The sequence below is a fragment of the Adiantum capillus-veneris genome, chromosome 1, assembly GCF_014529385.1.
Source record: "Adiantum capillus-veneris isolate H3 chromosome 1, ASM1452938v2, whole genome shotgun sequence".
Classification (NCBI taxonomy): Eukaryota; Viridiplantae; Streptophyta; class Polypodiopsida; order Polypodiales; family Pteridaceae; genus Adiantum; species Adiantum capillus-veneris.
This window is the reverse complement of record NC_140931.1, coordinates 189,241,657-189,255,551: the sequence shown is the minus strand read 5'-3', so window position 1 is coordinate 189,255,551 and position 13,895 is coordinate 189,241,657. Positions and strand designations below refer to the sequence as shown.

Below are 13,895 nucleotides of genomic sequence, written 5' to 3'. Positions count from 1 at the left end.
ATTATCAGGCGAGAAAAGCGACTTTGACTACAGAAAAGGGCAGAACCAATTGTACTTGATATTAAACTGAAGGGCGAGTCTGTACCTATTGTATCGGCTTCGGCCATTTCAAAATTAATGAAATCCAGTCTGTTTGTTTACTCGATCTTTATGAAAGAGTTGAGGGATGATGATAGGACAAATATGTCTAAACTTGATAAAGAACGCCAAGATTTTCTACACTCTCATGCCGATTGCTTCTCAGAAGGCCTGCCAGGTGAGTTACCACCTGCTCGTCTTGAAGATCGTACCATTGATCTGATACCTGGAAGTACACCACCGAACCGGCCACCCTATCGTGTGAGCCGAGCACAGAATGAAGAGATTATGAACCAAGTGAAAGACCTCTTGGAAAAGGGTCTTGTCCAGCCTAGTACTTCACCGTATTGCTCTCCAGTGTTGTTGGTTTTGAAGAAAGACGGATCTTGGAGAATGTGCATCGATTATAGAGCTCTCAACAAAATCACCATCAAGAACAGATTTCCGATTCCTAGGAGCGATGATATACTCGACAGGTTACAGGGATCCTCGTGCTTTAGTAGGATTGACTTGAAGAGTGGATATCATCAGATCAGGATAGCGCCGTGAGACGTCTACAAGACAGCTTTTCGGACGACTTTTGGGTTATTTGAGGTTTTGGTGATGCCTTTTGGCTTAACCAATGCTCCTGCAACATTTAACCGGATGATGGATATGATTTTTCGAGAGTACAAGCTATTTGTTGGCACTTTCTTTGACGACATCATTGTTTTCTCCAAGAATGAGGCAGAACACAGAGATCATCTGCTTCAGGTCTTTCAGACATTACGAGATCACAAGTTAGTGATTAATGCAAAGAAAAGTGAATTTTTCCTACCAAAGATACACTTTTTGGGACACATTGTGTCAGCAGTAGGAGTGCAAATGGATCCGGCCAAGATAGAGACTATCCGTGATTGGCCCGACTTGAGGAATGTCCATGAAGTTAGAAGCTTCTTGGGACTGTGTTCGTACTACAGGCGGCTCATACGAAAGTTTGCAGAGGTTGCTTCCCCTTTGTATATCTTGACACAGAAAGGAGTACCTTTTTCGTGGGGACCCACAGAGGTGACTGCCTTTCAGACATTGAAAGAGAAATTGACTACAGGACCTATTTTGACTTTGTCGGACTTGCAGAAGTCATTTGAAGTATATTGTGATGCTTGTGGTCGTAGTCTGGGTGTGGTCTTGATGCAAGAAGGCCATGTCATAGCTTACGAGAGCCGTTTGTTCTCTAGGTCGGAGATGACAGCACAGATTTATGAGAAAGAGCTTTTGGCGGTTATCCATGCTCTTACTCAGCGGCGGCATTACCTACTCAGAGCGGATTTTACTGTCTTTACAGACCATCAGAGTTTGCGCTACTTCTTGTCACAGAAGCAACTTTCTGAAAAGCAGATGCGGTGGGCGAACATCTTGTCACAGGTCCACTTCCAGATTGTCCATGTGCAGGGACAGAAGAATGTGGTGGCAGATGTTTTGTCTTGGAAACCGTTGGTTCTGGCTATTTCCGCGATACATCATAGGAGCTTCGAGGATATGGTCGATCAGTATGCCACAGATACAGATTTTGCAGATATTTTCACACGAATACGGGATGGGGAGATAGTAGCGGGATACTCCCTTCGGGAAGGCTACTTGATGAAAAAGACTATGTTGTGCGTTACACAACCGTTAAGGGAAAAGGTTATGACTGAATGCCATTGTCCACCTTTTACGGGTTACCGCACCATGAAAGGGGTAGAGAGATACTTCTTTTGGCCGAGACTCAAAAAGGATGTGGAAGAATTTGTGCGCAGTTGTTTGGTATGCCAGAAGGTCATGTTTGACAGGCATAAGACACGGGGATTGTTACAGCCTTTACCCATACCCACCCGCCCCTGGGAAAGTATAGCGATGGATTTCATTTTTGATCTCCCGAGAACACAGAGTGGCCACGATGGTATCTGGACTGTTATTGACAGATTTAGCAAACAGGCTCATTTCATTCCAGTGAAGAAAACAGTCAAGCCGGATCACTTAGCGAGTGTTTGTGGCCCAGATCTTCAGATTACATGGCATGCCTGAGACGATTGTCTCCGACAGAGACCCCCCAGATTTACAAGTTTGTTTTGGAAGGCAATTTGGGAGAACATTGGCACGCGGTTGCAGTTCTCGTCATCGTTCCACCCGCAGACTGACGGGCAATCCGCGATTGCCAATTCAGTGGTTCTAGATTTATTGAAGTCTTATATCTCAGATCAGAACACTCAATGGGAAAGATATTTACCTTTGGTGAAATTTGCCTACAATAACACGATACACTCTTCGACGGGGAAGGCGCCATTTGATATTGTTGAAGGTGCTGCGAAGGTTCCACCCTTCCTGAGCATGAAAGATAAGATCTTTGAAGCGGATGAATATACGCGAGATTTGGATACGGCTTTTGCCAAGGTCCGCGAGACTTTGCAGAAGTCTCAAGAACGACAGAAAAAGGAAGTGGATCGCCATTGTCGCGACATGAAATTGAAGGAGGATGATTGGGTGCTCTTACGTTTTGAGAAGGCACGCCTACGAAAGAAAAAGGGAAAGGAAAGGCTTTTTCCAAAGCTTAGTATGCGATACTATGGCCCTTTCTAGATTACTGAAAAGATAAATGATGTCTCCTTCCGATTGAAACTGCCAGATACTTGGAGGATTCACAATGTATTTCATGTGAGTCTCTTGAAACCTTTTAAAGGTGATGTGCTTGATGATGGGGAGCCCGATGAGCAACCCGAAGTGGAAGAAAACGAGGAGATCCTTGTTCCTGAACAGATTTTGGCACATAAAGATACGAAGAACAAAGGTAAAGTCCGAAGGTGGTTCTTGGTTAAGTTCAAGAATTATCCTGCACTAGATGCAAAGTGGATGGAGGAGGAGGACCTAGCAGATACTCCTCAGATTGTGAAAGCCGGAGATCTGGTGCAGTGGGATGCACAAGAGGGGAGTCACTCCACTCCTTTGTCAACAGATGCCTTGATTTAGATACTAGAGTCACTGATGTCTCTTTGAGCTTCAGGGATACTGAGAGCTTACAGTATTCTGCTGTGTGACTTTTTTTTTTCCCGAGAAAAAGATCCTTCTATTAGTTAATGAAAGTTGCCCGTAGGGCTACAACCACCTCTGCAAGAGAGGGCTACAACAAACATGATGGGGAGACTCTCCCAATGAAAGAACAACATATATACAATGAGGCTAAATCAAGGGATGGGAGGAGGGAAGAGCCACACAGGTGGTCGGTAGTGCCATCTGAGCACACCCTGGACAATGGTGTAGAAAGGCCCAGGGCGCCATGGTCGAAGGAAAGCCTCGCGGCGCTCCCACATGCGGTCGGAGCTGCCCTGTAGTCCCTCAAGCTGTCCTCTGAGAGTATGGATCAGCTCTAGCCAAAAGTCACGAACAGTCTCTACTGGCGGCACAGAGCAGGCCTCAAAAATGCGGAAACAGCGGGCCCGCCAGATGAACCAAAGTGTCAGGCCACTGATGAGTTCCCAACACTCCTCTCTCTCACTGCACCACTCCTGTGGAGTAAGCTCTATAGCAGGCTGGAGTGTAGGACGCCCCCCTTGTATCACTATCATCCTACTGGTGGAAGATAGCTCAAACTGAAGTGTCGGGCCCGTGAGAGTGGACCAAGCCGTTGCCCCCCAAGTGTACTGTCTAGTCGTGGAGAGAGTAGACATCAGCCGAAGAACTCGTAGCCACACCTGCTAGGCCGAGGGACAGTCCCAAAGACAATGATGCTGACTCTCCACCAACTGGTCACAGGCTGCACATCGGCCGAGAGACCACTATGCACAAGCCAGCTCCCTACTGTTGTAGCTCTGTGTGCAACCAGCCACTGAAACAAAGTGACACGCCTCGGCTGTTTGGAGTCCCATAGCCTCTGCCAAAAGGCTGCCTAGAACTCGACTGTGAGGCCCTCCTCCTGCCAATGACGTGCTGCAGTGGGGCGGGCATCTCTCTGTGCTGCAAGTATATGACGTCCAAGTCGAACAGTGTACTGAAAGAAGGGGACTCCTAGGTGGTCTGCAGAAGAGAAGGGGTCCCTCCATAGCCACTCACCAGGATCCCACTGTACTCGTGCCAGTGGACAACACTCCCAAGCCCATAGCCTCCAGTGTCCAGTCTCCAGAGCTGTTGGGTCAGGGTCTATGACGCAAGTCCTCCCACAGATGCCCACAACTCGGATCCTCTGAAAACAACACTCTGCTACCTGCGGGGCCTCTACTGCAACTCGCTGTAATCGTCCCCCACCCTGAAGCTCGAAGAATAGGGCTGGGACAGTCTCTGAGCAGGCCTTGACTGAAATGAGAACCTCCAGTCGTGTGAAGGCTCCCATCCATCGGGGTGCTACTGGCTCGAGAGGCGTGAGCCACTCAGCTGGAACTGACTCTGAGATGTCCTGACACATGCTCTGCACCCCTCTCATGCCCTGCAGCTGGAAACCCTGCACCTCCTCTGACAAACCTGTGAACTCTAGCCAGTCACCTAGAGAGCGCGCTGGACCTGCTGCCATGGGACCCCAGGAAACATGAGGCCGACTACCAACCAAGTGGCCTCTCTGAGTGCTAACCATGGGGTTCTAGACGAGGGGCTGCCGTAGGCGCTCCTCCGTGCACATTGGCTGTCGCTGCTCCAGGCCACGCCGTAAGAGCTCCCAAGAACGAAGCAAACTCACAGCGAAGCGGTCCTCCAGTCTCCTGCTCAAACCAACTCGGCGCATCTCTGTAAAGATCCATTTGGTCGAAAGTTGCCAAGGACTGAGGCACCCTGGCACGAAGCCTCTGCAACAAGAACTCCTTCCAGGGCTCCTCACCTGGAAGAAGTCCTCTGACTATGAACTTCCCAAGAAGGGCTCTGCTCTGCTGTAATGGATCAATGATCCCAAGCCCTCCGTGAGAACAAGGAAGCGTGATGACTGACCAAGCCACCTTGGCTCGGGCCATCTGAGTGTCACGTCCTGACCAAAGGAAGTTCCTGATCAGCCTCTCTACCTGGCTGATACAAGAACTCGAGAAGATCCAGCAGGAAGTGATGTACCACATAGTCACCAATAGCACCTGGTTGGCAACTACTACTCTACCAGCCAAACGAAAGTCGTGCTGAGCTCCAATGTAACAGCTTTCTCCTGATGGACAGGAGAAGAGGAGCAATCTGCTGCGCGGGAGACAAGTCCAAACCAACCTGACAACCCTAGTATCGAACTGTAGTCCCTAGGGGAATCCACCTGAAACCCTCTCCTGGCATCCAATCTGGCACAGGAGCACTACCAACCGAGAAAGCCACTGTCTTTCTCCAGTTGATCAGTGCGCCCGATGCACAACAGAAGGTCTCCAAAGCCTGCTCAGAGCTGTGAAGATTGGCCTCTTGGCCATCTAAGAAAAAGGCTGAGTCATCGGCAAACTCAGCGTCCAGTAGCTCATCTCTCCGAATAGGGAGTGCTAAGCCCCGAAGACCAACATGTTGTGACACCAAAAATCTTCTCATCGCCTCCGCATAGAACAAAAAGAGAAAGGGGGCAAGAGGACAACCCTGTTTGACCGAATGTGTGAGCATGAAGCGCTGACCTCTCTCTCCTGCCAAAAGCACCTGACTGTGAGCCTGTCTGTACAAAGATGACACCCCTTTGATCCAAGCATCTGAGAAGCCCATCCTGCGGAGAGTGCCCTCTAGAAAGTCCCAGTCAACTCCGTCGTATGCCTTCTCAAAATCGAGAAGAAGAATCACAAGGTCCTCACCACGGAGCCGTGCCAGGGCAGAAGCCTCCCGGAAAGTAAAGATGTTGTCAAGGATACTGCGTTCCTTGACAAAACCTATCTGAGTCCCATGTATAAGGCTCTCTAAAAGTGGCTGAATCCTCAAACTCAGAGCCTTGGCAAGAATTTTGTAGGCTGAGTTGAGGATGGTGATAGGGCGCCACTGTCGAATCTCATCCAAGGAGCCACCCTCCTTGGGAATGAGGTAGATCAGGCCCTCACTCATGCTGTCAGGCATCACTCCTGTGTGCAAAATGTACTGAAAAGCACTACAAAGATCTGGGCCAAGCAGGTCCCAATACTCCAAGAAAAAGCTGGGAGTCAACCCATCGTCACCTGGACAGCTACCACGAGGGAGGGCCCTAAGAGCCGTGTGCAGCTCCTCAAGCTGAAGTGGCATCTCTAGCCTCTGGCGCATCTCCTCTGTCACTAGACATGGCATCTGTGCCCAAACCTGCTCCCTGCATGCATCCTGCCGCTCTGACTGAGGCTCAGCCGACAGTAACTCACGGTAAAAGTCAGTAGGAACTGCACGCATATCCTCGGGCTCACAAGCAACTGACCCATCGGGCCTCCTCAACTGAATGACCTTGGCATGCGAGTGCCGAGGTCCCACTGTCTCAAAAAAAGCACCAGTCACTCTGTCACCCACCTGAGGTTCTTTGCTCTTCGTAGGTTTGTAGTAGTATTCATTTTTCGATTTCGTATTAGCTTACCTGAGGACTTAAGAATGTGTTCCGTTAGAAGTTGTTGTGTGAAGTTTGATTTCTAGGATTAAGTTTTTAAGATGTCTTATTCTTTTTTGCTTAAAGTTGAGTACTTGTTTTAAGCCAAGTAAGTTGCGCCAACTTATTTTACACATGCCTTTTCTAAAAACATTTTTAAGTTAATAATGTTTTTCGTAGCAAACAAAGTGATTTAGTTAGTTTGTTTGTTTGTTTTTGTTTTTCTTTTCTTTTCTTGTGTCCCTTGCTTTTATAGTTCTATGAGTGCTTTATTCCCTCTTATAATTCGTGAGTTCAGACTTTTTTGAACTTATGAAGGTATATGTTAATTTGTTTGTAGTATACAAGTGCGGATACGTTTTGATTTATCTTTTTTGGCAATAAATAAGAAGGGTATGAATACTGCATTTCATTGTCCTTAAACTTTTTCTCCCCCGTCAGATATGAACACGGGATAGTCAGCACAAAGCAGCTCTCTAATGAGAGTGTTGAGCCACCGCCAAGTTGCTTACCAATACACATAAACCTTGTGGTATTGCTTCTTTACCCTCTTTTCTGTTATTGTTGAGAGAAGACATCGCAAATAGCATTGTTTATGCATGCCTTTCAAGCAGTGCCAATAGCTTCTGATTTCCTATGAGCATCGTGTCATGTAGTTAATAACCACATGTGTAAGCATCATGGTTGTGCAAGGTCAATGCTCAGCCATAATAATGTCTGTATCATCTTCGTAAGAAAGAATCCTTTTAGTTAGTCATTGGGATGAAGCGGGCAGTTTATGTATGCAAGTTTATCGAATGGAATTCAGAGATGCACATGTCACATTTTAGCTAGGATTACAGTAAGGCTGATGGCAGTCTTCAAAATGCCAGCATATACTGAGAGACTTACGGTGTATCCACATTCTATGGGAGTGCTGGATCACCTTTTAATCTTGCAAATCGAGCATTTAAAGAGATTTCAATGGTGCAGTCTATGAGGAATGGTTTTAATGGGTGTATGCCCGCTATTATTGAACCGTCGTTCTTGTCCTCATTGATTCCCTATGTTCTAGCACTGCCTTCCAGCTGCTTCTGCTAATTTATATTAATTGGATATGTTTGCTCGATTTTCCTCTCCCTTTTTGGAAGGGTGCATGCAAGTCACTTTTACAGCATAACTGAAAGCAATTCTGTGATCAATTGGGCTTAAAATGCAATGGTTTTGGTGCTTATAAGCTCTCTTTGTCCATGTTGGGATTTATGGTAGTAGGAGAAACATGAGCATCTCACAGGATAAATCATATGGGCTACTTTTTTTTGTTTATTCTATAGATCACAGCTTTAATGCAAGCAGCCATTACATATGTGTTAACAAGTTTCTAGATTTTATACCAGGTGGTTCAATGTCTGTGTATTAGATGTCTCTTTATACCAAGTTTCTGCTTACAGGCCAGGCATGGAACTCGTGCACCAACGAAGAAACGAATCAAACAGATAAATGGTTTTGCAGAACGCATTCGAGAGTGGGGGAATTCTTCACTTCTTGCACCAAGGTGGATGAAAGATTGGAAGTCCCCATGGGACGGACGAATAGTTGGTGGAGAGGTTCTTCCGAAAGGTGAGGAAGAAATGTTTGAGCTTGGCCAGCGCCTTCGGACTAGATATCCAGAGGTCTTTAAGGAACCCTATCATCCTGATCTCTACATGATAAGTGCAACCCAGGTATGTTTGGAATGTTGGAACTTAATACAATGAATTTGAAGTTCATGTATGGATAAGTGGGGACTGGGAAGTTCTGGTTATGTGTAGCCCTGTTAGAGCCTTTTGGTTTGCAAGGACTCACGAGAAGGAAAGAGCTTTGTTCAGTTCAGCAGCTCAAACTGAGAAAGAGCCAGGGATTTAATATCAATAGTCCTAGAGAATAGAGTAGAGCTCTCCTACTACCATTTTACGGTGTTACAAGGGCCATGTCATTGGAAGGGTCTTTAGGAGTTCAGGGGAGTGTTTTTTGGGCCTTTGAGAAATCTGGATAAAGAGGTTTGGTCACTGGCCAAAATTTTTTGCTCACCCAGTACAGACTGTGTTGTGTATATCTCAAGACTTGGTGGTTATTATTATTCTGGAAACCTTTGACAAAAATGATAAGAGGCTGTCAGTGTGCTCAGTGCATCTTAAAAACCTTATGCCATTTTTGTTTTCAAACGTAGAGGGGGGCATACGAGGCTCTAATGGGTGTACATGGCCCCATGTTAAAGGAATGCCTTAGCTTGTGTATTGCATGATGGATTGTGAATTTTGATTATTGGCTTTGCAGGTACCACGATCTGCAGCAAGTGCTGTGGCATTCGGAATGGGGCTCTTTGCTGGGGAAGGAACTCTTGGGCCAGGTTATCATAGAGCATTTTCAGTGATAAGTGATAGTCGAACACATGACACACACTTACGATTTTATGAAAGCTGTAGAGCTTATCAGGTATATTCCAATATATTACTTACAGACGAGATAAGTCAGACTACTGGCAGTCTTTCTGTCTCCAAAATCATCTGTTAAAGATTGTTGAAATATGCTATATCAAGCATGAGTGACTTCTGATATGTTTATATAGCTTCTTAAATGACTAGTTTAGACACTGTAGAAAACTCAAAAAGCCACGAGGATATCCTTTGGTTTTAGCTCTCTGATCATCTTAGAGCTCCATAGATTGCTTCAGAGCGTCCAAGGCAATACTTTGCAACTGAAACTGAATGAAATGGTACAAAATAGAGCTGACAAGTGTCCTGCGTCAGGAACGTGATGTTGATTGTGGTACTGGAGAAACCTTGGCACATATGCCAAAATCACCTTCTTTGCTTTGACCTTTTGGTCCTTTGTTCCCTTCTATGAGATAAAGTGATAGACCCCTTTTTAGCGCATTTATGCACACCCTTCTTCCAAGGCCAGGTTAGATTTTCTGGTGAGGTTATCTTACAAATCCACTCTGGCCTCTTGGCTGGGCCTCTGGTCTGTCAATGCTGGACTCCCTCCATCCTTTTGGCCACCTTTGTTTAGCCCTTTAAGGACTCCTGGATTATGTCTCTTTCAGCTGTGTTTCAAAGCTTAAACATGCTTTTGAAGGTAAAGGCGGTAGCCACATCTTTGCATCATGCAATTACCTTGCAGCGGGTTCTTGTATTTATGATTCTCCGTATTATACTTCCTGTAACAAAGACAAATTTAGAGATGGGGATGCATACTGAGCCTTCAACTGTTAGTTTCTCAGCAAAAGAAACTAAATCTGCTTCCACAACTTTCTAGAAAGACCTGTTGCCAAGGTCATTTGGCTTTTTGTATATGTTGATCAACTAACAAGACTGTGTTGAGTGCATGTGCATGGTTGAAATTGAAAGGAAGGCAATTGCACATTCGGAAGAAATGTTGAGCTCATAATGACATGGGTGTACTTTTTATAAACTTTTTCTGCTGTCTGGATCCAAAGTTCCATTGGAAAGAGGTGTTTTCTTGGGAACATGCAGCCTATTTTTTTTTCTTTTCCAGCTTAAAATTCATTTACTCTGTTCTTTTGGGATCAATAAATGTTTGAATGTGGGATTCAAATTTAGAGCTGTTGCAGATGAGCAAAATTGTACTTCAAGCACAATAGATCAGGGCTTAGGCTAAATCAATTTGTGCTCAGCATGACGGCAATTGCTTTCTTGGCCTGTTAGGGATAGCATGCTTGATCTTATCAATCCTACAATTGGTTTTTTCATGATGTTATAGGAATCAAAAGCAAATGCTATGCCTGTGGTGGCGGCAATACAAGAAGATTTTCACATCCACATTGCATCATCCTTGAAAGAACGCTACTTATTCAATGTCACTAAAGAAGATATACCCACCCTTTGGTTCCTTTGCAAGCAGGTAACCCAGTGAGGATAAGTATCTGTTTGGTTTGAGTTGATGCTTGCTATTTTCTGTTGTGTTTTTACAGTACATGTAACCCTATTGTGAACAAGACTTTATAGCAAAGAAACTGATACAGTCGAACCTAGATGATGATGGGAGAGAACGAGGGGCAGCCGGCTAATCTTGTACATCACACAAAGGCGTTGCATACTCATGCCAAGTATTAGGAGACGTGATTAAGATAGATCGCTGCCTCTATTGGAACTTTTTCCAAGCCATCTTGATTCTTACTACACTGATTCAAGAATAGCTTGTTGTTTCTTTCTCTTGAGCTTGCCTAGGTATCTGGGCTGCTTCTTTCCCACAAAGTGTTGCAAGACTGACCTGGCTTGTTTGTGCGCACGTATTCCAAGAGCGACTTATATCTGAAGCCTAGCATCAGTCTCCTGACACAGCATGGTAATTTTTTTTTTGTTGGACATTGCTCCTTAGGACTTTGGAAACTAGCTAGAGTTCATGAAAAAGCAGATGTCACCAAATCATGTATCACCTCTGTCAAGCTATTTGTAAACTCTTCTAGTGGGCTGTCAAGGTGTAGCTTGATTAAACCGTCGGTGACTACATCAGGTTTAACTTCAACAACACCAACAGTTTGATGTGTAATTGATATATAGGGCTGCAAGAGCCTGGTTATCAGCCACGTTCGGGCAACACATGCAACTGTTTAAACATGCACAGTTGTGCTCAAATGATCTATTATTCTTCTAAGTTAGTCCATAATTATCTTGCCAATTTATCATAAGTTTTCAGCCGCATTCAGGTAAAAGAATGTTCGATATATGCACAGATGTGTTCAAATACTGTTAACCATTCATCAGCAACTTTTAAAGAAAACTGAACATGGGGAAACCCTTCCTTTTGGAAAATTTTGGCTCATTACACAAAGGACACTCGCCTGCTTTTTAATCACATACTGCGCATCTACAGAACTTTCTTTGCAATTGCACATGAACAAGAAGGTGATTGTGGCAAGAAATTGGGCCACAAGAAGGATTTAACCTCTTATAAACATTCTTCAAAATTAACTCTAAAGGTCCTTGTATGTTTCATGTTCTTGGTTGCTTTATTGATTCTTTACGTTTGATGAGAGATTTGTCACCTTTGTGTTAAGCATTTCAATGGCCATATCTTCCGGCCTCTCTGAATCCTTACTCTTGACATATTATAATCAGCTTGTCATCTAAGTTTTACTATGAAGTCCGGTTGTTTGCCCAACAGGAAGCAGCAGCCTTGGACATTGTTGACCGGAGTTGCAGCTTGTTTACAAAAGAAGATGTAGGTTGTATTTTCATTACTTTAAAGAGGATACATCTTACTTTGTAACTGACTTGTGCAGACTTTGGGCAATTCTTTAGGTAGAAATGCTCGAATGGGCTGACGACGTTGAGGTACATAAGCTCAAAGGTTATGGAGAGTCAATAAACTACCGGATGGGCATACCTCTTCTTACAAATGTGCTGAATTCCATGGAGCGTGTTATTGCAGCCAGTAAAGGTAAAGTCTTCATCAATGGATCTCAAAGAGCTACATCTCGAAGAGTTTGTTAATTGTGGGCTTTCTTATAAAGCAGATGGCCATCCTTGGAATGCTATGGAGAAGGGGCACCTTCGCTTTGCGCACGCAGAGACAGTCATCCCTTTCACATGTCTTCTTGGCCTTTTTCTTGATGAAGGAGGTGCTTTTACATTGACATTCTTTTGGTTTCATTTTCTATATCGCTCAGCAGCTGTTTCATTCTAGAGAACTGCATAAACCTGTTTTCAAGAATGTAATTGAGTTAGCTCTATGGCATCTTGCAGACTTGCAGAAGATTCTGATGGAGGCACCATTAGAGCCTCCCCCACCCCCTCCAAAACCGCGCTTGTGGAGAGGAAGTGCAGTGGCTCCATATGGTGCCAACAGCATGGTGGTTTTGCATAAATGCTCCTCTTTGGATAAAACTGGCAGTGATACGGAAGATGATGACTTTCGTGTGCAAATTTTTCACAATGAAGTGCCTGTCGCCTTACCGGTACACAATCACACCTGGAGCTTCCATGTCGTGCTGTTTGCAATGCTGGAACATTTTTCACATTTTTCGTTTTACTTCTGTAGGGTTGCAATGGGACACATTTCTGCCCCTTCAAGGTTTTCAAAGTATGTGTTGTTCATTCATGCATTTCGACTTCCCTGTTTGGTTTTTAGTGATGACAAGAAACTTATGTTTACATTTGTTTGATGTGCAGGAACAAGTCATCCTGCCCCACCTCAAATACAGCTATGATTCTCTTTGCAGTCTTCAGAAGTCTGAAGAGAAACATGACGAATTATGACGCAGGGATATGTTACTGCCAAGTCAATAAACCAACCAGCACTATCTCATTGATTTTGCTGGAAGAGATGAATGCAAAGAGCTGTCTGCTCCCAAATTTTGGCATCGTTGTAGATTGCATATTCATCTAAACTCCAGCAATTCTACTGGAACTTGGGAGGGAAGCCCATTTCTTTTGAACTTCAACGATGAGGTTACACAAACAAAGCTATGCCACACACAGATAAAGAGGGGTCTTTGAAAAAAACACTGAAAAGAAATGTAAATTGGTCTGGAGGAAAATAGCAGTTGCCGGCTTGATTGTAAAGAGTTGAATGCAGGTTATAAGAACATTGAGCCCCAATGTGTAATTGTAATTTTTGTATGTTAATAATTGCTCTCATTCTTCTCTCTCTTTTGTTTGAAGAAAGGTGCAACATGTTGGGTTTTACGAGATTCGAACCTGGTAAGATGGAAAACGTACGCCTTAGCAAGATCAAACATGAGCAGGAGTTTACCTAGAACTTGATGCACAGTGAAGACAATTTATAATCATGATTGCTGCCATTATTGTGCACTTCAGAGATTGCTTGTTGCATTGAAATCCAATCTGTTAACTTTGGTGAGGTCTGTGGCATAGTTCTCTCCTGGATTGCCAGTATTCGATTACCTTGAAAGCCTCGCTATTATCTAGAATATCCCAGCAAGCTATGGGAGGTATGACTTTGAATTTTGTAGCTGGCAAGGAACCACTCTTGATATCCTGACAAGATTTGAAACTCACAAAACACTCCCATCAATGGGTTACACTTCATCCAAGAGAGGCTTTTTTATGGATTCAGAAGCCTCTTTTTAAGTCAGGGTAAATGAGTTGTAGGCCCACGGTCTTGATTGGTTCAATACTCATTTCAGTACTTTCCTTTCTGTGCAAGAAGTCAATAATTACTTCCCTTTTGGCCCAATAGATTTGACCACACGTAATGTTGGCGATTGCTTCTAGAACAATCCGAGTTGTCAGGAGGTTCTTTTTTCCTCCCGAGTTTGTAACCAAAATGTTTTACATTGTTTGGGGTTATGCCGATGTCCAACTTGCCAGTATTGGCATAGATGGATTTC

At 44.4% G+C, this 13,895-nt stretch overlaps 1 protein-coding gene across 1 annotated transcript in view; it reads left to right on the top strand.

The window, feature by feature from the left end:
* The window catches only part of LOC147466198 (histidine acid phosphatase family protein), a 40,830-nt gene extending 27,641 nt beyond the window's left edge, over nt 1-13,189 (top strand). The window contains exons 2-11 of the mRNA XM_086524594.1: nt 7,004-7,094; nt 7,993-8,265; nt 8,858-9,016; nt 10,304-10,444; nt 11,708-11,768; nt 11,849-11,983; nt 12,060-12,164; nt 12,289-12,500; nt 12,584-12,625; nt 12,715-13,189. Of these exons, the coding sequence (XP_086380720.1) occupies nt 7,004-7,094; nt 7,993-8,265; nt 8,858-9,016; nt 10,304-10,444; nt 11,708-11,768; nt 11,849-11,983; nt 12,060-12,164; nt 12,289-12,500; nt 12,584-12,625; nt 12,715-12,801 (1,306 nt within the window). The 3' untranslated portion in view covers nt 12,802-13,189. The remainder of the gene's footprint in view (nt 1-7,003; nt 7,095-7,992; nt 8,266-8,857; nt 9,017-10,303; nt 10,445-11,707; nt 11,769-11,848; nt 11,984-12,059; nt 12,165-12,288; nt 12,501-12,583; nt 12,626-12,714) is intronic.
* The last annotated feature ends 706 nt before the right edge of the window (nt 13,190-13,895 follow it).